The sequence below is a fragment of the Struthio camelus genome, chromosome 8 (assembly GCF_040807025.1).
Source record: "Struthio camelus isolate bStrCam1 chromosome 8, bStrCam1.hap1, whole genome shotgun sequence".
Classification (NCBI taxonomy): domain Eukaryota; kingdom Metazoa; phylum Chordata; class Aves; order Struthioniformes; family Struthionidae; genus Struthio; species Struthio camelus.
In genome coordinates, this window is record NC_090949.1 from 11,540,275 (window position 1) to 11,564,242 (window position 23,968).

General features: G+C 35.9%; 1 protein-coding gene across 3 annotated transcripts in view; it reads right to left on the reverse strand.

Annotated features, from left to right (window-relative positions):
- Nucleotides 1-23,968, reverse strand: part of KCNT2 (potassium sodium-activated channel subfamily T member 2) — a 158,351-nt gene that overhangs the window by 113,909 nt on the left and 20,474 nt on the right. For 2 of the 3 annotated variants that reach the window (XM_068952241.1, XM_068952240.1), the window contains exons 2-5: nt 11,951-12,030; nt 4,605-4,704; nt 887-943; nt 333-381 (exon numbers count right to left, since the gene is read on the reverse strand). In XM_068952241.1, the coding sequence (XP_068808342.1) occupies nt 333-381; nt 887-943; nt 4,605-4,704; nt 11,951-12,030 (286 nt within the window). Of the gene's footprint in view, nt 1-332; nt 382-886; nt 944-4,604; nt 4,705-11,950; nt 12,031-23,968 lie in introns of those variants that run through there. The other variant, XM_009669752.2, reaches the window with a different exon arrangement.

The window sequence follows — 23,968 nt, forward strand, 5'->3', positions numbered from 1 at the left end:
AGGAAATACTGGCTACTAAACCCAGCAGTATTGGGTAAACCCAACAACCCTACTAAAAGAAAATGCTATCCTAATTCTACAATATTCTATTATAATCTTCAATACTTTATGAATATATTTATAAAGCATTTAGCCTCATATAAATTGAAATTGGTACGCCCACGTCAGTACATCTTGTTTAGTTTATGCTTTCTTTGTACTCAGTCATCAAGTAGATTTCTTTGTTAATATCACCTTTTCCATTTATCCTTTAACATTTCTAAAATGCTAGAAATCTATATTGCCTAGGGTTACTAAATGGAAAGGGTTAAAATTGCCCATTTATACATTACCTGTAATCCCCATAAAGGCAAACTTCGATTCACCCAAATAATAGGAGACCTGTTCATTATAATGAGAAAATAAATGTGACATTAATCAAAATCTGGTTAATGTCCTGACCAAAGCCAAGGGCAAAACTTTTGTACATGTCAATGGAATTTAGAGCAGCCTTATTTTTTAAAACAGTTCTCAGTAATAAAATTTTAAAATCAGTAGTTATCTACTTAGTATTGACATTCTGTTTGTCTTTCTAATCCAGAGCCAATTAATGAGTTTCCTTGGGAGTAATCTAATGCCCAGTGATGCCAAAGTATTTTATTGGCTTCATCGGCTGCTAGTTCATTTCACATGATTCTAGAAAGAAAGCAAAAACTCTCAATTTGAGGTTTTGATTCTAGAGTTGCAGAGGAATAATTATTTGTGGTAGGATTTGCAAGTATTTGCTTGACAACTATGGAGTCTGCAAATGTCACATTCCTGTTGGAAGAGGATTTGTCTTCCAGTTTCCCTCCCTTCCCACCACTAAGTGGATTTTTGGTTTGCCTTTTTTAAATTAGGAACTCACCAATCAATCATTCCAGGTGTGTAGTTTTGACTGGAACAACCCCGGCTCAATTCCTTACTGATGGTTGCCAATATATCCATGCAAAGACCATTTCCATTAGCGAATGGATATGGGAACACCATCATAGAAGAATATGGAGTGGGGAAGGGACATTAATTGGATGATTAAAACTGTTCTATAAAATACTTTATACATTCAATATTTTGAAATATTAGTCAATGGATATAGACAGTCAAAAAAATAATTTTAAGAAACTAGTTCTGTATGTGTTTAGATAAAGAACTACAAAGCATTTCAGGTTACGTTTTTAAAAGATTTCTTTACAAACAAGATCTGATTTAAAAACAAAATAACTTAAAATATATTTTGAAGCTGAACCAAGTATATAACAAATATTAGAGATACAGAGATACTAGAAATCCTATCACACAGACAGGTTGGGATAGAAAGAGCACATATACCTATAATTGCTATACTCTCAACAGGAAAGCTTGCACCAAACTACAGTTTACATATCCTCATGTGAGGAGGGTTAGGGATTCATGCAGCCTTAGTAATTCAAGTGAGAAACTGTTGGCATCTATTTAAAAAAATAGCTGCTATGTACATGTGATATGATCTTGCCTTGAATTGCTGCTACTAATCCTCCCTTTAAATGGTCATATAAGGAGGTGGGAATACATTTATGTAAATGATGGAAAATATCATTGTTTGTACCTGGCAAGCAAGATCAGGAGAAAGGAATTTCTGGACCACAGATTAATAATAGCTGTATTTTTACCAACTACGAGAGTGGGATAGATCCTAAATGGTATCCACTAATAAGGATGCTTTATGTCTTAAACTCACCTATACTCCTGCGGTACCTGAGGAGTAAATGAAAGATACTAACTTGCATGGCATTTCTGAAAGATAGGCAATAAATTCATGGAGGTGAGTCTGTGATGAAAAATATTCCTCCCAGAATTGTCACTTTAGAAACAACTGGGTGATAACATTTTCTGTGGCTACTCTATGAGCACATGGAGTATTTTCTTTTATTACGCTGTGACAGTGTCTAGAGAGGATCTTCTTGTAACACAGCATTCGTAAGAATGCATTACAGAAGTAGCTTAGTTCTCAAGCCCTGAGGATCTATATGGACAAAGCCACTGACATTAATGGGGTACCATTTGGGCATGGGATTTGTTTCTCTGGCACAGCTGTTAAAATTGGGATCTTTGGGCACATGCAGATGCAGATGTGATTTATTTGAAATTTCTCAGGCAGACAAATGTTATACAGAGAACAAACTAACTAGTCCGTTAAATGTACTAAAACACTAAAACACAACATAATAGAATAAAACATAGAGAAAAGATAACTACACGCTCTGGCTGGTTAATTATTAAAAATTTAGTTTCCAAGAACAAATACTTCAGGAAAGGCCTGGGGAATTAAGCAGTCTGCAAGATGCAGAAAAATCTTTACATGTGAATACAAAAGTATCAAAGTACACCTGCCAGCAATAGAAGTGCTTACATCTTTTATGCTTCTGACTTTTTAATATGCTGTACCTGTCCGGACATAAATTTGCCTTATAATACGCTCATTTAGGCTAACTTCTTTATTAAGAGTTCTTATTACAAAACAATATCAGCAGCTTCTTCATGCCAGAAACCATCACTAGCTGCAAAAACATCTGAACTATATGTTTCTTTTCCACTAGAAAATTGCATTACTTTAAATTAAATCCATGAAGTCCAATTTAACTTTCTGCTATGCAATTGTGCTGGAAGCTTTGACACCAAATGGATCGTTTATTCACAAACAGAATAACAAGATCATTGTTTCAATTTGTACAAAATCCCTTGGTGATGTTTTAGTAGCCACATTTTTTTAAATATAGATCCATTTCAGTTTTTCGATTTGAGATTTTTTTGAAGCAGCTCTATTTATAATAAACTGAATGTGAATTAATACAGCTGTTTTGTACTGTTACACAATATTACAAAGTATTGCTCCCTATGCACACTTCTCAATGTCTTAAACATCTCCCCGGTTTCACATTACATATCTTTTCCAATCCTGAATTTGTGTGCTCCTCACTGAGGAATGGCAAATAATACCAGGTTTAAAACCCTGCATTGTAATATTGTTTCATGACAATTTGTTTTGATTTTTTTTTTCTAGTCAAACTATTAAAAGTAGCAGCCTGAAGAATCTTGTGGAAAGTGTTCCTGAAGGTTAAAATCAACTTATACCAGTCACTACAATCTATGTACAACATCCCACTGACAGCATATATTCTAAAATAAAACAGAGAGAGGATGATCAACTACATTGCTTAATAGTGGACATACTAGTGGCAAGAACAATCACCAGGACCTGATGAGGACTGCACAGGACTGTTGAGAATATATATCCATGCCCCAGGCTGTCACTGTGATCTTTGCAATGTGTCACTAACAAGGACCCTATTCAATTGCTGTATTCTATTCAAACATATTAAAACTAGGTTTTGGCAAACTCATTTTGACTGAAACTGTTTAGGGAATGCAAATATATACTGCTCAGCCCACAGATGTGAAAGGCAGCTGTGTCCACCAGGACGGTACTGGCAAGCTGCAGGGTTAAGGCACAAACAGCAGCCCTTTCATTTACTTTCAGTCTAGGCAATGAAATGTAATATGTGTAATGGACGATAAAGGTAAGCTAGAGCTCTTGGGGAGTCTAGAAGAGGAAATACTGGAGTGTGGTCATTTTATTTGCAACTATTATCTACTGACACCAATTTAAGAACAGAACAGTTAAAAAGCAAAAAAGCAGTTTCATGTATTCATCTGCTTGTCTCCAGGATATGGGGTTTTAAGTAAAACTGCAAAATTGTAATATTTGTGGCGTTGATCATTCAGAACCATATATGATACAACATCTTCCAAAGGCACTTACAAATTACATTGCAAGGGCCATGTATTTAGGCACCTGAAAAATACTGCTGAGCAGTGTACATGTTCTTTGACAGGATGCTTGATAAACTGCTACTCAGTGGAAGACTCAGTGGATATATTCTTTAGAGGCAGCAGAAGGAAGTTGCCATCTAGGTCTGTTTCATGCCCAAGAGAAAGATTGATGCTCCTTAATAGCTTTGAGGCATTACAGCTGGTGTGGACACTAACTATACATAGCTCGTCATACACTTTACAACTACAAAACTTAGAGTAGCGGTGTGGTAGATATATTCTCTGGGAAACCATTCATTATTACTTCCAAAACAACTTATCTGACCATTTTTCCATGGCTCAGTTCTCCCTGCTTTTCATCTACCAGTCACTGTTCTGTTCAGCTCCTAAAATTATTGCTGCACAAACTGGCAACCAGATGTTTATAATTTTATTTTTTAAATATAAATATAAATATGACACACAGAAATGTTTTGTAGTAATACAACCAAAAGATACACATTTTTGCACAGCTATATCAGATGCACAGTATCTGAACAAATAGCCAAGATGGTTTTAATAGTGAAGTAAAAAGAAATTGTTGTTACTTTTTCATTGCACAACTTTATGATTTCCATTCAAAATATAAGACTAGCTTTGTAATTCATTCAGAACATCTGTAAGACATAAAACTAAAATCCCTGTTTGTGGAATATCAAACATCTATTTATATAGTTCGTTTATTTCATATAAGTTAAGCCATATTTTGAGAGGACAAATAACAAATAAAACATTACCATGCATGTCCTTGCGTAGGATCATCCAGGAGCACACGAATTATGTATAAGAAACAGCTTAGTAGCTTGAGAGAAAAATTGAATAATCGTATTCTTAGACCTATTTTAAAAAGAAAAGAAAATACAAAAAAAAATCAGGTTCCTTATAGTTTCACTCAATTTTAATGTAAAACTATTTAAAAGGAACTAGAACAGCTGTGCTGCATCATAGAAAAGGTCTGTCTAGACCAGTAACCTGTCTCCAGTATTTGCCATTGGCATATCACAGGAAAGAGCACAAAAATAAGCCTATCAGCTAGGCATATAATATACCTTCTCAGGTCCCAGAAATCTCTGGATCGATCAAGAGTCTGTCTGTTTTTTAAATGTGAAGATCTACTCAGTCTTTTTCTTGAAGGCCATTCTATGCTATTCATCTTTGCTGATGCCATTATTTGGACCTTTTGTAGCTTTACAAGTTCTTTTTTGAAAGGGGAACTAAAACTATATATGGTTATTTGAGATGCAAAATACAATGACATAAAGAAGATACACTTTAAACTATAGGTAGAGGATATACAATGGCAAGTATTCAGATATTAGTATCTGGAAGTCTTCATGCAGTAGCTTTTCATATAGAATATATTAATACTATCCCAATTTATAAAATATTGAACTGTTATTATTTAATGTTGAAGTTGCATAATTAAGTGTCCAATAATCAGGACGTCTGAAAATCATGCCAAATAAACAATTTGAACACTGAATGAACAATTTGTTCTATGGACCATGGGAACATTGAAATATTCTAGACAGGCCTCAAATACTATCCCAAATTATAGCATTTCCCACAAATATAGGTCTAAATCCTAAAAGTCTGCACAAAGACAGGATTCCTTCAAATGGATCCACATGGACACTTGGTTCTAAAACAAGCAATTTAATTCAGTGCTAACTGAAGTTAATGGAGCCATTGTCTACAGCAATGCAACTTAACTGTACTTTAATCAGATTTTGGAGTCATTACAGGATTAGTTTAAATCTTCAGTCTTGCTGTTAAAAGCAATAGTCTTAAAGATTCACCTGTGTAAATATCTGTATCTAACGCCTGGCTTTAAAAGCTTTTACTCAGGGTTTAAGTCCAAACTGTTGACTAAGGTCAACTGGCAGAAGGCAACTTCATTTTCAAGCATTATTATTCTTCAGACCTCTAAATCAAGAGTCCAGTTTCGTGCAGCTGAAGCCTTGTATCCAAAGCAGACTACCATTGACTGAGCCTCACACAGATATGATTTCATTTGCACCCGCCACAGGTAGGTAGTATCTTTCAGTACTGTGTTGCAAGTATATTAGTAGGCCCATTGAGCTCAACATAATTAGTTCTATGGTTTGAGGAATCACAGAATGGTTGAGGTTGGAAGGGACCTCTGGAGATCATCTAGTCCAACCTCCCTGCTCAAGCAGGGACCTCTAGAGCATATTTCTCAGGATCACATCCAGACGGGTTTTGAATATCTCCAGCGAAGGAGATTCCACTACCTCTCTGGGCAACCTGTTCCAATGCTCTGTCACCCTCACAGTAAAGAATTTTTTTCTCAGGTTTAGAAAAAAAAAAAAACTTCTAGAACTAGAGCCTCATTATGCTTACCCAAAGCTCTGTGAATACGTTCACTTTTAAGGAAATAACCGTAATTATCCTAAGGTGTTACATACTTCTCCACCTTACTCAGCCTTAAGCTTACAATAATGCAATATAAATACAGCTGAAAAATTACCCTTTATGTCATCTAGCTCCCATCCCATTAAAATACAACCTACGGCAATCATAGAAAAATATAGAAAGTTCCTTAAAAGTTCTAACATGCAATCAGTAAACAAAAATTTAAGGTTTATTATATAACATTGTTTACAACTACTGTGATGTGGCAGTTATATGAGAACTGGAGGGACCTTTATAGCATCTTGTCACCTGTAAATTAGGGGTTAAATCCAGTGCTTTGGTTCCAACTATGAGAAGTTCCACAGCTGTTAATGGCAATTAGGTTTGTGAACATTAACCTAGAGATTCCAGCTGTCTTATCAAGCTGAATTAGCCACAGAGTATTTATTCCCCCCAAAGCAGAGTGAAGGGATTGAGGGAGTGAGTGCATCTAGAGGCTGTGGAAGGTAGGTAAATATACTGTTATGCAATTCTTTTAATAGGAAGAACTTCACTGCTTTCCTTGGACTCTGCTATAATCCTTCTTACTGCTTTTTTTTGAAATGTTGCTGAAGAAAGCATGAATTGCTTGTCTGTACTAACCCTTTGTAGAAGCCTGCTGAAGTATGAATGGTTGCCATACCAACTAAACTATTATAATAAGAGGAACAGATGATGGGGGAGGGGAGACAAAAACAAGACACCTTTTCCCCACCAATTCCATCTTGTCTAACTGTTAAGCAAGTGCAAAAGTCTTATCTGCATCCTGGCTTTATCTCTGTAAATGTCAATCTTGTTATCAAACATTACTATATTGATAACAGATCAGCTTCTAATAATCTTTTGAAATTACATGTTGGTTAAATGCCAGTAGGAAATGATGCTTTTCTGATAAAAGCTAAATCAAGGCAGGGGAGCCATGTTCCTGGCTCTTGTATTAACTTCTTAACTCTGAAGTCTCAGTCCTGAAAAATCTAGAGCTACTGGAGTATTCAGTAAAGTTGCTCAGATCTATTCCTGGCTATGCATAAAAGTACTTCAGGGCCTGAATATCTGAACAGGAATGGCTAGGTACTACAGAAGTCCAAGCAGGGTTTTAATAGAGATATTACCTCATCTAGAGGATTTACTTAGCAGGCAGATACACTGTGTGTATCATGGGTGGGGTTATATATAACAAAATAATTGGACAGTCCTCTTATAACATGTGATTGTGTCAGGAGTTAAAATATCCATGTGGAAGAACAGAAGTTTCTTTTGCTTTGGAAGATCATGTCTTCTAATGGCTGAGACATGCAGAAGTAGAAATAGGATGTGCTGTCACAGGGAGCATATTCAATCATCCCTGCTAAAGCTAGAATAACTAACATAGGACCACTAATTAAGTATTCTTACTGGTCAAAATATTCTATAGACTCAGGCGTGTCATCTGTGAGTTGGAAGAACTGCATTTCTTTCACCACTGTGGAGTGGTAGGATTTCAAATGGGGGAAGGAGACAGGGTAGATGCCAGAGAATGCTGCAATTTTAAAATAGTTTTAACTTTCTTAAAAACCAAGTATTTTTATTTGGTAGTTGACTTTTTTTTTTGTCCTCTATTTGACATGCTGTTGGTGTATCAACATGGTTTGTTTGACTTGACTTCTTTTTTTCCCCTTACACAGGGAGATTGTTCAAGTAGCATGGGCATTTGCACAGAATGTCTCTACCTATACTTTGACTTTAGTGCCTGAGACTTCTATTTGGTTACATCAATCATACCCTGTTATCCAGTTATACACTGTTTAATAAGATTATAATTTCATTGTGCCCCTGTAACCATGACATTACATCTTTTGTCTTTTTTAAAAGAAAAATTGATATAAACAGTTCAAAATCTGTTTGTTTCATGAAATAAATATAACTACATCAAATGTTAATGTTTCCTTATCAGGTTTGAACAAGTGTCTGCTTTTTTTTCAGGTACTCTTATGTATAAAGTGATGCATCTAACTTCATCAGCACTGCTTGTGACCTTCACTTGTACTACAAATTCTTGCTGCTTCCTTTATGAGCATTTTAGAGATTAATCCTCCAATTTAGAGAGCTGGTCTGATTCAAACTGAGAGGGGACAGCAGATGAAGACTTTGCTATTACCTTCTGTTATTCCTTTCAGTTATATCTCTGTCAGCTGTGCCTTTTTCCCTCTTCTTCCCTTACAACCACCATAGTTACTGAAAGAGTTGGAATAGACACGATTAAAAAGTTTCTAGTAAGTCTTTAACATATTTTGTCTTTTGGCAAAATCATCTCAGTAGCAGTTGGCTTTAGAAGTTGGATCAAAACATATGGTTAATAATTCATATTCTGGAGATGGTTATTTCATTTATTCTTTCTCCACTGAATTGGAACTTCACTTATTTTTCCATCTGAGACTTATTTTAAGTTGTGATAATGTAGTGTTGTCAGCTTGGCAAGTACAAGCAAGTCATACTAACATGTCGTCACTTCTCTGTAGCTGGCTGACGCCTTTGTGAAATGTTTTAGATGCATTGTAAACTGTCTTGAATATACGTTTGCTTGGCAAAACACTGGTTGGAAGCCAGGCTGACATTAGACCGAGATGAAGGCTTGTTTTGTCCATTTAAAAAATTACTTCAAAACTGGAATAATGACTGAAATGCATGATATCTCATGCTAAAGTCTGTATATTATTTAGATTAGAATTTACTATTCTGTAGAAAACATCTATGAGTTTTCTCATAGATGCCAGAGTTGGCTGTTCTGATTGACAAGACCACATACTATTGCTTCTAATTCTGATTATGTAAGCCCGCTCGTGAAGTCTTAAGAGTTGGTTTAAAAACTGTTTGGCAAATAGTATATATCACACTATAGATATCTGAAAGAGTGAGAAAATAATTGTGAGTAGTTTCAGCAATGATAGGAGGTAGACTTGTAATATGTGAAGGTATTTTTTCTGTGGTCTTGCGGACGACCACCCAAGATTTAGAGGGCAATCTTTTCTTTTCAGCTTGTTGAAGCCTCAGTGTGACAAAATCCTCCAATTTCCATATAAAGTACACTGGAATGAGTGGCAGGTACTATTCCATATGCAGGTTTTGTTGTTGCTTTGTGGTGTTTTTGTGTTTTGAGATAAAGGATATTTTGGAGGCATTTTGGTTTTGAGTATTTGAGTAAGAACCAAGATCCTAAGGAACAGTAAGAGGGTTTGGCTAAACTTCCTAATTTTGTATATTGTGTGTGATGTGGGGCTTTTTAATTGTCCTCATTCAGTAGAGTAGAAGTGTTGCTGTATTTTTCCAATTGCTTCTACTGAAAATTGCTTTGTTCAACATGTTGAGCTGCTCCTTATACTGTGTATATCAAAAGAAGCAGCAGTGCTTGTATACCCTGTGGGATCCTGGTGAGGCATGGCGTACCTATGGCATATGCTACTGTAAGTACAGTAATTGCCCCCATTCTCAAGTTTACTTTCCATGAACAAGCTACTTAATTCAACAGTGGAGAAAACATGCCTTATCTCTTAGAGCTTTTTCTCTCCTGTGGACCTCTTAGGAAGAAAGGTACTTGCAATGAAAGTATCTCTACTAACTAGCTACAGGAAGAGCTCACTAGTGGGTTTTTGGCTGTTTTAATTACTAACACAGTACACTTCTACCTTAAGTTTACCTCATTTCTATATTATATCACTACATAGGAGGATTAATCAGAACTTAATTTCTCCAGCAACCATCAAGCACACTGAGTAGGAGAACTCCAGTGTATTTCTTGTTTATAGTATTAATTCATCTGCAGTAGCATGAATTAACAGTTGTTTCCCACTCTTGCCTATATCAAATAAACATCCAAGTAATTCCTCTCCCTTGGACCAATACATCATGCTTACCTAATCCTAACTTAGAGATGCCCCAGTATGGTAACTTACGATTCTCTTAATGTGCTTAGTCAGAGGGGTAAGCACTTCACACAGGAATGGCCATGAATTCATACTAATTAACTAGCTTATGCTTTAATTTTGTGCTAATAATCAGAAAGGTATCTATTTCTAGATGTATGGTCTTTAATTCTGTCACCAAAGTATGTGTGTGGATTATATATGTATATAGGGAGATATCTATTTCCCCATAGACTTGCATATTAACTGAAAAAGAGAGTACGTTCTTGCCTTATCTCAAGCAATTAGGTAATGTTCAGAACTCTTCTATCTTATCCTTGAAAAGAGATTTACAATGAGTTGGGTCATGACTTTATGTTCTTAGTAAGTAAACAAGAGTGCATCAAACTGCTGTTTTGTAGCACAGTGCAGGGACAAATGGAAGGCTATTTACTCTTACAACTAACTTCCAAGACTGCCTTTCTAGCTGGAGTAATACCCCTTTTCCAGTTCAGGACCATGCTTTTCTTTTGTCCCTTACACGATATGTCAATTATCTCAAAGGCTGAAGATTAGAGGTATAAAGTACTTGAAGAGAAGCATATGTTCATATGGAGAAAAGTAGAGGAGAACAAAAACTAGTTGAGAAGTCATACTACATTAACAATGACACTTTGAATGTAAACATTTAAACTTGCTCATCTCTTTCACACTTGGGAAGTTAAAAATAGCTTAACTAATAAAAAAAAAAAAAAATCTTGTCCTGTGATGTAAAACTAATTTCTATAATATTAGCTATTAAAGATAAAAGATCTTGTGGTCTGTCTTATTTTTAAAAACTCAATCTACTCTCCATGCTTTTTGGATTGGGACTTATGCTCAAATTGTACACTGAGAAAGGAATCTTTCTCCTTACCCCTTTCTGTCTTTTCCCAGACACAAAACCAGGGGCTCATCTTAACTGTATTATGAAGGCTAAAATGCATACTTCTAGAGAAGCTTAATGTATAAAGCAATTGTAACTTCCCTTTTTTATAGGGTGAATGGACATAAAATCAATCTTCTGTACAGAAGAACAGGAAGTAAAATGAATTTCCTCAGCTCTCAACTCATCTAATCAAGATTTTATAACATGCAGACAACTACTGTTTTCATCTCCTTTGTGCCAGTTACTTGGAGATACATACATAAATATTTTATATATAATGATAAATGCTTTAGTTCCTCCACATTATTCTCTTCTATGATGGCCAATGAATTAGTGCATATGTCAATGTAGCTGCATTGTCAAATCGGACTAAAAGGCAAGGAATGCATTTCTAACTGAGATACCTACTTCTCAATCTTCCCAAATGTGTTATGCCTCCCCCTTGAGTTTCCTTTCCAAACTTTTGCTTGTTTTGCAGTACAGATACAGCTTTGAAGTGTAATTAGGAATACTTAATAAAAAATAAATGTTTCAAGAACTAGATATTTCTGTAGATTTTCTTCAATATCTTGGAGCTTTGCTTTCTTGGACAAAGTCATGACTTGTCAGATCCATGCAAATAAGTGAACTCGATCACCATAAAGTAAAATCACATAACTATATAAAAAAAACTAAGTTTAAATGATACTTTTTCAAGTTTTTTAAAAAATATTTAATGTGCTATTTAATGCTGTAAAACTGACTCCTATTGGCTAAAATTTTAGCTCAGCAGACAACTAGTGAGAAATTTGCTATTGTCTCTAATGGGATTGGATTCAACCCAAAGTATCATAATTATGCTTAATGGAACCCAACTGCTTACTTGATCTTTGGTTTTTGATGAAGAAGAGCTTCAGTCTCTCTTTAAATGTATTTTCATTCATATAAAATTCAACTTGCACCCTGAAATATAAAAGGAAGTATTAGAATTGAGTATGAAAGATAATAAATGATAACTCTTCAAAATGACTAATCATTTGTGGTGGGTTTTTTCCTGCATAACTGGAGGAGCATATAAAGTGTTCAGCCAAAAGCTCACTCAGATTTGAATGAATAGTAATAAAAAGTTAAACAAAAAACAACTTATCTAGTCCATCCCCTTTCCATGTAGAATCCTTTTCATAGTACTTGGACACTCTGTATTGTAAAGTCAGAAGCATCTATGTTTTTGATCTTTGAATTGGAAGAAGATTCTACTACCTGTATCTTTGCCAGGAAGATCTCCTTGATATTTAGGCTAACTCACCTTCTCATTTTAACTCCCCTCCTGTTAAATTGCCATTTTAATGACTCTTTCTACCTTGTTTGTGTCTCAGTTAAGTGTTTGCTTGTTGTGTTCACTTCTAATTCAATAGTCATACACCGAAGAAACATCACCCTCTCTGGACTTCATTGTTGTTGTCTCAATGAAATATTGAGACATGAAGGCAACATTATAGTGCTATGTTGTGCAGAAAATAACTACTCTTCCTGATTATACTAAAGCAACAGTAATGACTTCCCCACTTCAACTTCATGTCTTCAGGATGCATTTCATGTCTCTGTCTCTCCATTCAGGGTGAGTGCTACTTATGCAGTAGTCGTCAAGCTGGAAGGGAGAACACACCTGCAGTCCCTGCAGCAGTTTGTTAATTACACAGAATAAACTTAGTTCATTCCAGAGTTGTGTGGCTGTACTGCTTGCCCTAAGATCTGGGTGCAACGCTAGGTCCGTTTTCACTGAACTCCCTGCCATATCCAAGCAGCTGGATCTGCCTCACCAGTCCCAGTTCTCTTCCAGCAATGAACCATCTTTCACTTTACCCTAGCATGCTCTCTGTACCTTCTTGAGAGTTCAGTTTCCAGCTTGAACTGCTGCTGTCCTTTGCTAAAGAATATAGTGGCATCATTGTAAAACTTAATTCCTTCCTCAGCTTTCACTTTCTTTGTATACCATAAGTGTTGCAAACTTGCACATATCTTTCTGTCCTTAAGTATATTTGACCTTTATTTGAGTACTTCTCAGTCTTTTCTCTTTCACTGACTATCTATACTTCAATTATTTGTTCTTAGATATGTTGTTGTATTTTTTCCTGCCTTTAGTTGTTCCCTTCTTAAATGTGAAGCCATTGCTGAAATAACTCATAGTTTAGTATTAATCATACTCTCACTTCCCCTAAGTAGTTGTCTAATACTGCATATTTCTGTACTTCTATGTAATTGGAGGACAATTCCATTCTGGGTTCAGAAAGGGTGATATCTGAAGAAAATATATAGCTTTTTTGTGCTTGCTTACTTACCTGAGCTTGCTTACTTATCTGAAGTTCAGGTATTATTAGCCTGTAGGGTAGGGTAAGCAGTTCATAAAAGACCCTCTGACTCGCTTATTGGGATCAGTTAATTTTAGTTAGTCACTTAGATTTGGTGTGGTTTGTTGTACTGTTTCTTGTAGAAAGGGAGTTGCATTTTTTGCTTCCTTTGATTAGGAAGCAAAAACATAACCTTGGTTTTAAGCATTTACATTTATCAGAGCAGAGTTCTGTAACTTACAGAAACTGGAATGTATTACTGTGCAATGGCATGTGTTCAACAGAGTTGAGTAAACCCTACTGGGGATCAGTTTGGAACTTGCCTGTCCTACCCGGCTCTACGTCGTCTTAGGTAAGATCTCTGAAGCATTTGGAATTAGGAATGAGGAAAAATCTCTGCTTCTGCCTCCCCCCCCCCCCCAAAAAAAAAAAAAAAAAAAAGACTTGCAACTGCATAATTTAAGGAGCTTGGGTCATGGGAATGTCCTAGAAACTTCCAACAGACTGGAAAAAAATGCCCATTAGAGGAAGAACAGCCTTTTTCTGGGTGTTTATTAAGGTTAAACACAGTGTCCTGCTACTCAAGACTGCAGGAGTCATTGGCACTAACAGAAATACAGTTCTAGATAGTTGAGAACTTTAAGACCTGTAAAGGAAGGATGTCCAGGGGCTAATTAGCAGGTGAGTAGGCTTGGGATGTATAGCCTGAGTTCTGCTTTGGTTCTCCTCTGCACAGTTCCCAAGGTAAACTCTGTGACAGTTTTATTGGGAAACATTTCCCTTGACTTGGCAGCTGTCGCATGCTAAGTGTATATACTTAATCTTCAAGGGCATATTTTAGTAGGTAAACAAAGTGGCACAAGCTATTGAAGTGAGGGATATTATTCAAGCACAGTATCTGTGGCTTTTTTTATTATTTTTACACACTTTAAACTAATGTCTCAGATTTTAAGTAAGAAAATTACAGCAATCGCTTACCATCAAAGAACAACATGTTAACAATAAGCCATGATTTAATGATAATGAAGGAAGAGGATGTGGGAGCTAATCACCCTCCTATCACTACCATTTAGGAGTTGCTCTGATAGCTTCCTAACAGCTGTCTACTTCTACTTCCCTTTCCTTAGCAACCAGTGCTCCCATGCAGACGGATTCCACAGTGCAGCAGTTTCCATGGCAAAATGGATTATGAATGTTGCTAACACCACTTCTATGTTCAACTCCTCCTTTTCCTTCCTCTGACTTTTTTAAACTTAAGGGAAAAAACTGTATTAGCCTTCTATATTTGCAGGAAACTGATTACATGTGTATGATAACACATGTACACTTTCATTTCCTCTGACTGCCAGACAAAATATTTTGCTGAGTGCATACTAACTAGGTGAATATAACTAGGTGAACTAGCAGGTGCATATTAACTTTAAGAAACACAAATAAGGCTTAAGGAGCCATTGGCAGTGATCAGAACAGAGGCCTCTGGATACAGTTTCTTTCCCAGTACTGGGGTTTTCTTAATTTTAGGGAGAATGCTCCCTCTATCCAAATCTTTGATCTTTTTATGAGATTAAAATTTTACCTCAAATATTTGCTCTTTTCTATCTCTTTTCCTCTATAAAGTGTGGCCTTAAAATGAGTGTTTTGGGAAAGGGGCTTGAATAAATTCTGCCCCTCACTTGCAATGTTAAAAAATCACTTAAGATTAGAGGGGCTTGAACATGCTTTTTCTGCCCCCCTCCCCTCATTGTACACCCTGGCTTTCTTGGATTTTTTTCTCTTGCCTTCCTTGCATCTCTTTCTAATTAGCATAGTTTATTGTACAGTGAATACCTGCTGCAAGACAGACGTTACTTTAGGGAGAACACATTAGAAAGCACCATGACCCATGTGGTCTGCATTGGCTTTTTTTTTTTTGGTAGTCTCAAAAGGAAGAAGATCAGCTGCTGAGTCACTAACAATTTCATATTTTTTTGTTTCTCCCTAGAAATCTTCTATTCAGTTATATACCAGCCTGAAATTGTTTTAGGAGAGAAGTCTTATGATAGCCCTAAGGTAGCATGACTGTAAATACTATGGCTGCTTACAATTGTTGAATAATGTTTAGAACATTTTGTTTGTTATATCATCTGCAACACCATTAGACAGTAACACACTCATTAAGCACTACTTAATAAGATGCTTCAAATGAGTGAGTGAACACAGTATTTTTGTTGCAATGGAATAGTTATTTGAAATTCGGTTCCAAGCAAATGAAATGTTTTGATTTTGATGAAACAACATACCTGCAGACCAGATAGGTCAGTGTATGCAAATCATCTGGACTATGGAAAAGGACTCTTTAAAATTCCATTAACCTAATATAAGTAATTGAAATGTAGCTTTTGTGCTTCATGTTTTTCTTGGGAAAAGTTATAATTCAGTCCTACCTGATCAGAAAAGAAATCAAGCTGATCACTTAAAATGCTATTCCTTGACTATGGATGACAGAGTGGATATGAAACCTGAGAAGACTGAAAGTTTCTTTATTACCTAAGGTGTAGATAAGTGCTTAAAAATGAAGCATTTAAAGTGTTAAAATGAAGTGTGTTGTCTGAGCCTTACAGTGAAGAAAAAATGCCCATTTCCTTTTCTATAGCGCTAATAAGATTAATCTTACTTTAATGATTGTTTTAGGTAGAAGCTCTCTTCTCAAAGCGCTCTGAATCAAAGCTTTGATTTGTTTAGAGATTCACACAGGAATTGTCATGCTAACACATTTGACTTTCCAGGCCTATTAGTTCCATCAAAATCAATATGACAGAGCAAGACTGCTTGTCAAATGATGCTTTTTCATTTTATGCTGAAGGAAATGGCAGTAAATGCCATTACTGGCACTTAACTTCAGGCCTTCTATTTGCTTCTGGTAGGAAATCAGTCTCTGGCTGCATAGGTCATGATGAACACTGAGCAGACAAAGTTCTGAGGTTTTTCATTTCCTTTCCGTTTTGAATGACAGTTACCCAAAACAAATGGTAGTAATTTTTTTAGCCATGTTTGCTCCCACTCATTGGAAAGACAGATGCTATTTCTCTTGCAGCTGGCAGCCTCCTAATTTAGTAGTCCATCCTTGCAGTGTGAGCATGACACAATGGAGTTTTGGATATCAGGACAATAAAACTATGTCCTAATGTGTTCAGAAAAACATTAAAGTTAATTCCTTACTGGAGCTATTTGCCATGCACTATGCTGGTGAAATCTAACAATATGTTTGCAATATGGCCATGCATTCTCTTAAAGATGATTTCTAATAAGTTGAGAATAATTAAAACTGATAGGTTCACTATGGTCTTATAAAGGATGATTTCAGTTTGTTACAAACAAACTGAAGTGTAAAGTATCTTCAAGAGCTCTGCAGAACTATGTCTATATAATACTATCTTGTACTGTATTGCCCATATCTATTCATTTCACTGTCAAGAACTGCAGAATATTGAGTTCCAAGAGGTAGTGAAACACTTCCATTTAGGTACTTGCCTTCCACCATGTCACTGGGCTCCTTGCAGCCACCACTGCGTATTGTGCCACTCTCAACCTGATACAGCAGGAACAGCAAGTGGGTCTTGGGCATAGGATACCCTATGGCTCTTAAGTACGTTACATAGAAATACAGTGTATTAAAATGACATGATTGGAAACTGCACAGGTTTTAAGATTTAATAGCTATATTTGCTTTATTATCCTTAATTCTTCCCCTCATTATAAAAGGAAACACTTTCTTGCAGTGGTGAATCAAATCACTTTTCTGTTTATCCTTGTAGGACACAAGGAAGGTATTACCCAGGTGTTCCTGTTTGACTCAACTATTCCAGATTTACCAGTTTTAGAACTGTAATTGCCTTCTGTTTCAAAGTTTCAGACTAGTCACAGCTTGGAGAATAAATGAATTGTTTGGAGATCACTTAAACTTGGTAAAGATCAAGATTGTAAAACACTTTCTGCGAGACTAATGTTTTGATATGTATTTCATTCTTTATTCTTGTCACTGAAAGACTCCCAAACTGCTGCCAACCATTGTCCTACTAATTGCATTGTTCAACTTTATTATTTACCAATATACAAAATGATTATAACTTTAAAACTAGAATGATATTATGTGATGTCATTTAATTGTATCAAGGCTACACCTGCATTGTGCCTCAAAGTGGGCTAAGGCCCCGTATGCTCTCTGATCTTCATTCTGCATGTCCACAAAACTAGAAGATAAGATGTTTGTTCCCTAGTGAAGCAGCACCTCAGCGTTGCCAGAGGACCCCCCACTGAGGCTGCCAGTACTTTCCATCTCTCCCTTAACCTTGTGATGTTACTGCCCCACTAAGGACTCTGAGTGATTCGCTCAACACTGATGAGACAGTGCAGGATACTAGGCTTGTTTGAAGTGCTCTGCTACTATGCTCTAAATTATTGTGCAGGTTGACACTTTCTCCACTGCTGTGTTCTAAACCTCTAAATTCCATGACTCAGCATGTACTTCTATTCAGTTTGAAAAATTAAAATAAAATGTTAACTATTATTATTATTATTGTAATAATTAACATCATGAATGTCCATCTGATTGGATACAGGTTCCACACCTTCTAATAATTGCTTTATAGTAAGCAGTATTACCTATTATTTCTTATTTTCCCAAACTAAATTCTTGCAGTACTGCTCTAGAACAACTTATGCAGTATAATGGTCCAGTTCAAATTTAAACAATCGTGTAACAAAAACATATTTGATCATCTTAATACTTAAAGACTATATGATGTATATAGCTGCATTTGAGAATCTTTTTTTACAGGAAGTTTGACTTAAATTAGTTTCTAAATCAGCAAATCTGAACTGATCTATCCAGTGAAGCTTTTCTGGACATAGCTATGCTTGATTATGTAGTTGGAAAATGTTATGCATAATTCATGGATTTAGAGATCAAGTGTCATCATAAGAATTCTGTCTGAATCAGTATTAATGAAGATAGAAATAGCATGCACTGAGTTCAGCTTAACCACAAGTTATAGAACAAAAGATCAACTATGCATGAAAAATCCTGTGCTTTAGGAACCAAATGCACGCTCAAGCACACTTTATCATGTTTATCCAACAAGCACTATTTCTTCCCATTGAAACAATCCAAGATAGCACCAGAAAATAGGTGGAACAGAATTTTTCAGGTTGCACAAAGTGAAATTTGGTACCTGCTACCACAAGACAGTATTTGTTATATAAAAGTTAACTTTATGTCACTTTCAACAGCCAAAATGCTAAAGATGTCAGCCATTATCTGTTAAAATGATTGTTTTTTCTTCCTTACAATATATAAAAAATTGTGTATATGTAATATATACACAGTATTTAAAGTTGATTGTGAACCAGCTTTGTGCACTTCAGTCCTTTGGTCTCAGCTATATAAAATTATCTTGAGACCTACACAGGTACATAGCAGCAATATAATACTACAAAAGTAGAGCTATGAAATTAGTAATTATTTTTCAAATTTTGCTGTGCAAAATATCATTGTATATGTTTTTCCATTTCATTTAAAAGCTGAATTGAATTTTCTGCAGTAATACTAATAAGTGAGACTTAGTGTTGGGTAATATGTATCCTTTTCAATGAAAAAATTCTTTCATTTTAAATTTTCCACTCTTACTATCCATTCTTACAGTCCTCCTTGCAAATTAAAAAAGGAAACTATCCTTCCCATCCTGCACATATGAAAATAGCAACAAAAAAAATCCCCATTCCTGTGATGGTACAGTAGTAATCACTGAATTTGCAACTTTAGAAACATTTAAGATTCAAATTTTTACAGAAAATATGTTACTATGAGAGAATTTCAAAGCAATCTCTAGTTTAGTGGCCCTGCAAATAACATACATCTGACTTTCTATTGCAAATACACTTTCTGTTGCAAATTTGTTGCCTAAGGTGGGAAGTTAATATAACAAATATGAATGCTGCATTAAGGAATAGCATATTTGTAAGCTAAGTGTTGCAAGACAATTATACAAGGAAAATATCTGACAGGTTTTACCAAACTCCTGGGGGCCAGAGGAAGGATGGAGTGGGGTTAAAAGCACATGCATGCATAAACATACTTTTTAAAGTGACTTCATTGTGCATGAAAATCACTTTAACCCCTAGGCAAAAATGTTCCACCTATAGGATATATACAGCATAGAGCTGTTGCAATGTAAATCCTTTATAAGAAGCTTTTTAACTGTGTAAGTCTGAACACCAAAGAACTCTCTGAATAATAGGCTACATGATTCATGTTTGATTTTGATCCTATTCAGTTGTGTGTAATTGTCAAATATGTGTATAACATGTATGGTTTTTTATTATTTTTGGGGTGCTTGTTTGGTTCTCATTGGCTTGTGTTTTTTGTTTTTAGGTTTTTTAGTTTGGGGGGGGATTTGGAGCTTTTGGGTGTGTGGGGTTTTTCGTTAGTAACTGTTTGTCAGAAAGATGCTTAAACCTTTTGCATATTGGACATACTGATTACCATCAACCTGGATTAACTATGCATTAGGTGGAGGAGTGGAAAAACTCATCGCACACTTATCACACCTCTTTATATTTTTTCTCCTCAAAATGTATCTTCTGTTCACCAGGAAAACTTCTTCCTTGCTTTACTGAGATTATTTTTCTCTACAAACTTTCTTCTTTACCATTCAACAAACATTTCATTTTTCTTTCAAGGGAAAGATTGCCTTACCATGAAAGGCAACAGGACAGCTGGTGATTCATGAGTAATGAATTGCCTTATGAGGAGGAGGAGGAGGATTTGTGTCTAACATGCTCTGTTCTTCTATATCACAACTACATGTCCCTGTCACCTGTTGATGCTCTAAAGCAAGAGTGAGTTGGCAGATTGTTCTCATACAACAACACAGTTCCTGCTTGTTGACCCTATCCTCCTTGAGATAGGTAGGCATACCTAGTATGATACAGATTGCCTGGCTACCCTACATACATCATATGAAGAAACTATAAAGGTTCATTCTTTAAATAAACAAGTGATGTTGTATTCTAAACTTCATATTAACAGAATTCTCTACTGTAATATTTGACTGCTAGCCACTGCAAACTCTCAGCTTGTAGCCATGTATTAATGTAGACCTAACTTGCCAGTTGTAACAATCTGGTTGAAATGTCATCTTAGTAAGACTAACAATGTATCTTCTGCCCCTCTCAAAGTCCTAGTAAGCTTCCCCAAGCACTCATGTGTATGTCAGCTCTATGCTAAAGACCATCCTGACCCTGAAGCTTGTTTTAGGAACTGTTGGCAGCCCTCAGTCTCTTCAGTCTTGCCCCCACCTCTTCCTTTGGCCATCTGAGAACTCTTTTCTCCTGCTCCGTTCTCAACTCACAATTTATTCACCACCATCCTTTTGTTCAAACTCCTTTCTTCTTATTCCTACACCCCAATTTAAAGAGTATCTCTAATCCCTTCTTCCATGGTTCCTTTTCTCTAGTCCCTTGTAGTTTACCCTGTCCCATCATCTTCTATCTGTTACAGAATTTCAATTTGTGCCAGTTTCTCAGTGTTTTCAAACTAACTCTCACTCCTGAGGTTTCTTTTCTTCATTCCCATTTCCTTTGCTTTCAACACTTCTTTCTTTATACTCTCACCATCTGGAATTGTAACTCAGCACTCTGTTTTCCTTTTGCTTGTTAGCAGTCTTTCTGTTCTTTTTCGGAACCTTCCTTGCCTTTGGTCAAAGTCTGTCTTTCATTTTTTGCCTCCACTTCCTCTTCTGTGCGAAGAACTCATTGCATCATGTAGCACCAGCAATTAAATATCTTCACTGACAGCTCAAACTTATTTCTTCAGCTTTGACTTGTCCTGAAACATCAAGCCAGCACCTCTACTTGTCTTTACGTTATACCTGATGTATTGCTGCCACCTCTAGTCAAAACTCTCCATATTCTCCTGTCACTCTATCTTTTAGCTTAATAGTACTGCTGAAAGTCATTCCTTTCCTTCTGAATTCCTAGTGTTCAACATCTTGACCTGTTATTGACTTTACTACTGCTAAACCATCACCTTGTGATCTTGAAAGATCTTAGCCTTTTGAGATGCCTAGCTTCCCTCTCTTCTTGAGTTATTTCATTAATTTTCAGTCCATTTCCAGTATTATACATTAGGATAGCCCACAAATATCAAGGCTCCAATTAACTCTGCAGCTTTGCATAAATGTCATATGGGTATACTGGGGCTACACTGTTGGTGCTCTGTGGCCCTTTAAATAGATCTCTTCAGGCAATCAGAAACTTAATAGTGACAGTGTATTGTAATATCCACTGTATGTGCTATAAAATAGATGGATGACAATTACAGAATTATATCATTGCTACTGCAACACTTAACATATGATGTTATTTCACAGTAGTTTCAGTTTGCATGTTCGCAATTTAATTTTCCTCTGTTCTCTTACAGAGGTAGCAGTTAAAAACTATGAGGGACACTGTCATGGAGATTATCCAGACAAAGATAGGAACAGATGTTCACAGAAATGGTTAGGCAGACTTGTTTAAGACAAAATTCTAAATGGTTTGAATGTAAATGAGTGGTTCAGTTGAAGAAACAAATCACTTAAATCATCCTTGTTTCTACTATTTTTTAAGGGATTTAAAGATATTTTAAGTGATTTTTATCTATGGTAGTCTCTTATCACACAATCATCAAATTCATTTAAGTTGTGCTTATCGTTAGTTATTGCATCTTTAGGTACTTGATTACAGAACACTTCAGAAAGTATCACTTGCTAATATTCTGCATACAAAAACACATCATTAACAGACTGTACTTATCTCCTGTTTGCTTCTAATATAATCTTTTTTGGCCCATAACTGATGATTTATGAAACAAATCTCTCAGCACCACTCTCTTTCATTAGAGGGAATTATTCCCTTGACTAGTGATGTCAGCAGGCTTGTTAGAATCCATTGGCAGTGCCTGCAGCACTATTTAAAGACTTCATGAGAAAGAAAAGAAAACAATGTGTGAAATGAAGTGCTTCACTGAACTGCAGAGAACCTGACCTAGTACAATTACAAAATGATATTTCATGATGTATTAAATTATGAAAGCATAAGTGTGTATAATGCCTCAGAAATACTTGTAGAGTTTGTACTATAGCATCATGTTTTGCAAACATGAAGAAATAACATAACTTGGACTAGAGTTTTACTAAGCAATATACAGCACTTAGAAATATTAAGAAAGCTTTTTGCTATAAAGTCACATAGCAAAGCTTTAATTGTAGCTATTGGCATATTGCCTAATAACAAAGCTATACTTAGTGCAATTTTGGGAGTTTAGTACATGTATTTCAGAAAAGGCTACTAGCAAGTATCTAATTTCCTCCAGTTTCTTTGAAAATCAAAAGGAACACACTTAAAGAACAGCTAATGCTATATAGGGGCTAGTTTTATCTTCAGCATCATTAAATGTTCATTCATAACTTGTTCCTTCAGTTCAAATGTATATACTAAATGTGACTGTGCAACAGTTTTGTCCATCTTTTAAAGCACATTTTTTACTATGCATGCATACTGTTTGGAGGATGCTACTTTCATTCAGTCTACTTTATCTGGGGCCAGTACCTTTGAGTCAAGGCTACTTGATACTTGGGAAAATCTTGATGAGGCAAGACAACCAGTGTTGTGGTTAACAAGTTAACTTAACAGAATGCTGCCCAGACACTACCAAATAACTTGTCACAATGTCTCTCTTCCTATTTTTCTTTCACCTCTCACTTTTGGTTAAAGCATTTATGAATTGAGTTTTTTACTTGCCTTTTCTCTGTATTTTAAATGTTTCCTATTACAGTAGTTCGGGTATACAATGTTCTGGGTTTTTTGGTGTCAGATATTTGTTGTAATGAATCACACAGTTGTTGAGACTGTTACAACCAAAAAACATCGCAAATACTGTTTGCGGTTGTGACTCATTAAGGGAGTTTCCTTTTATCCCAGCTATGGAGTATAGCATTTGGTTTCCAGTTAATTTCTAACTTTTGGAATAAAAATAAGTTGTCATAATTGATTATCTTGTACTAGAAAAACAGCTCTTTAAAGCTGCTGAATGTTTTTCATTCTCAGAATGAAGCTTTTTGAAGTGATCGGACAGAAATGCGGTCCAGTGATCTTAATTTACCTTTTAATCCTATCTATCAGAAGCTTCAGTGCTTCCCCAAGTGGTCTGTGTCAAGTTACTAAGTCTTTTTACTTTAGTTTCACCAGCTATAACATTCAGGTAGTACTTACCTATCTTATAAGGACACTGTGTGGAATGAATAGATAATCTTCATAAAGGAGGGACGTTAACAGGAGCATGGCAGGTTGACTCTCATACTAAACATCCCTTTCTGTCTCCCAAACTAATTCTTCCATTACTGAGCCCCTTGTATTGATGGAAAGGATAAAATGGGGAGGAGAATATGAGAATGGGATGAGTATTGATAAGGGAAAGAGAGCATACCGGAGTGAGGCTATATCAAGATAAGTATCAGTGTGTATTAGTTCTGCTC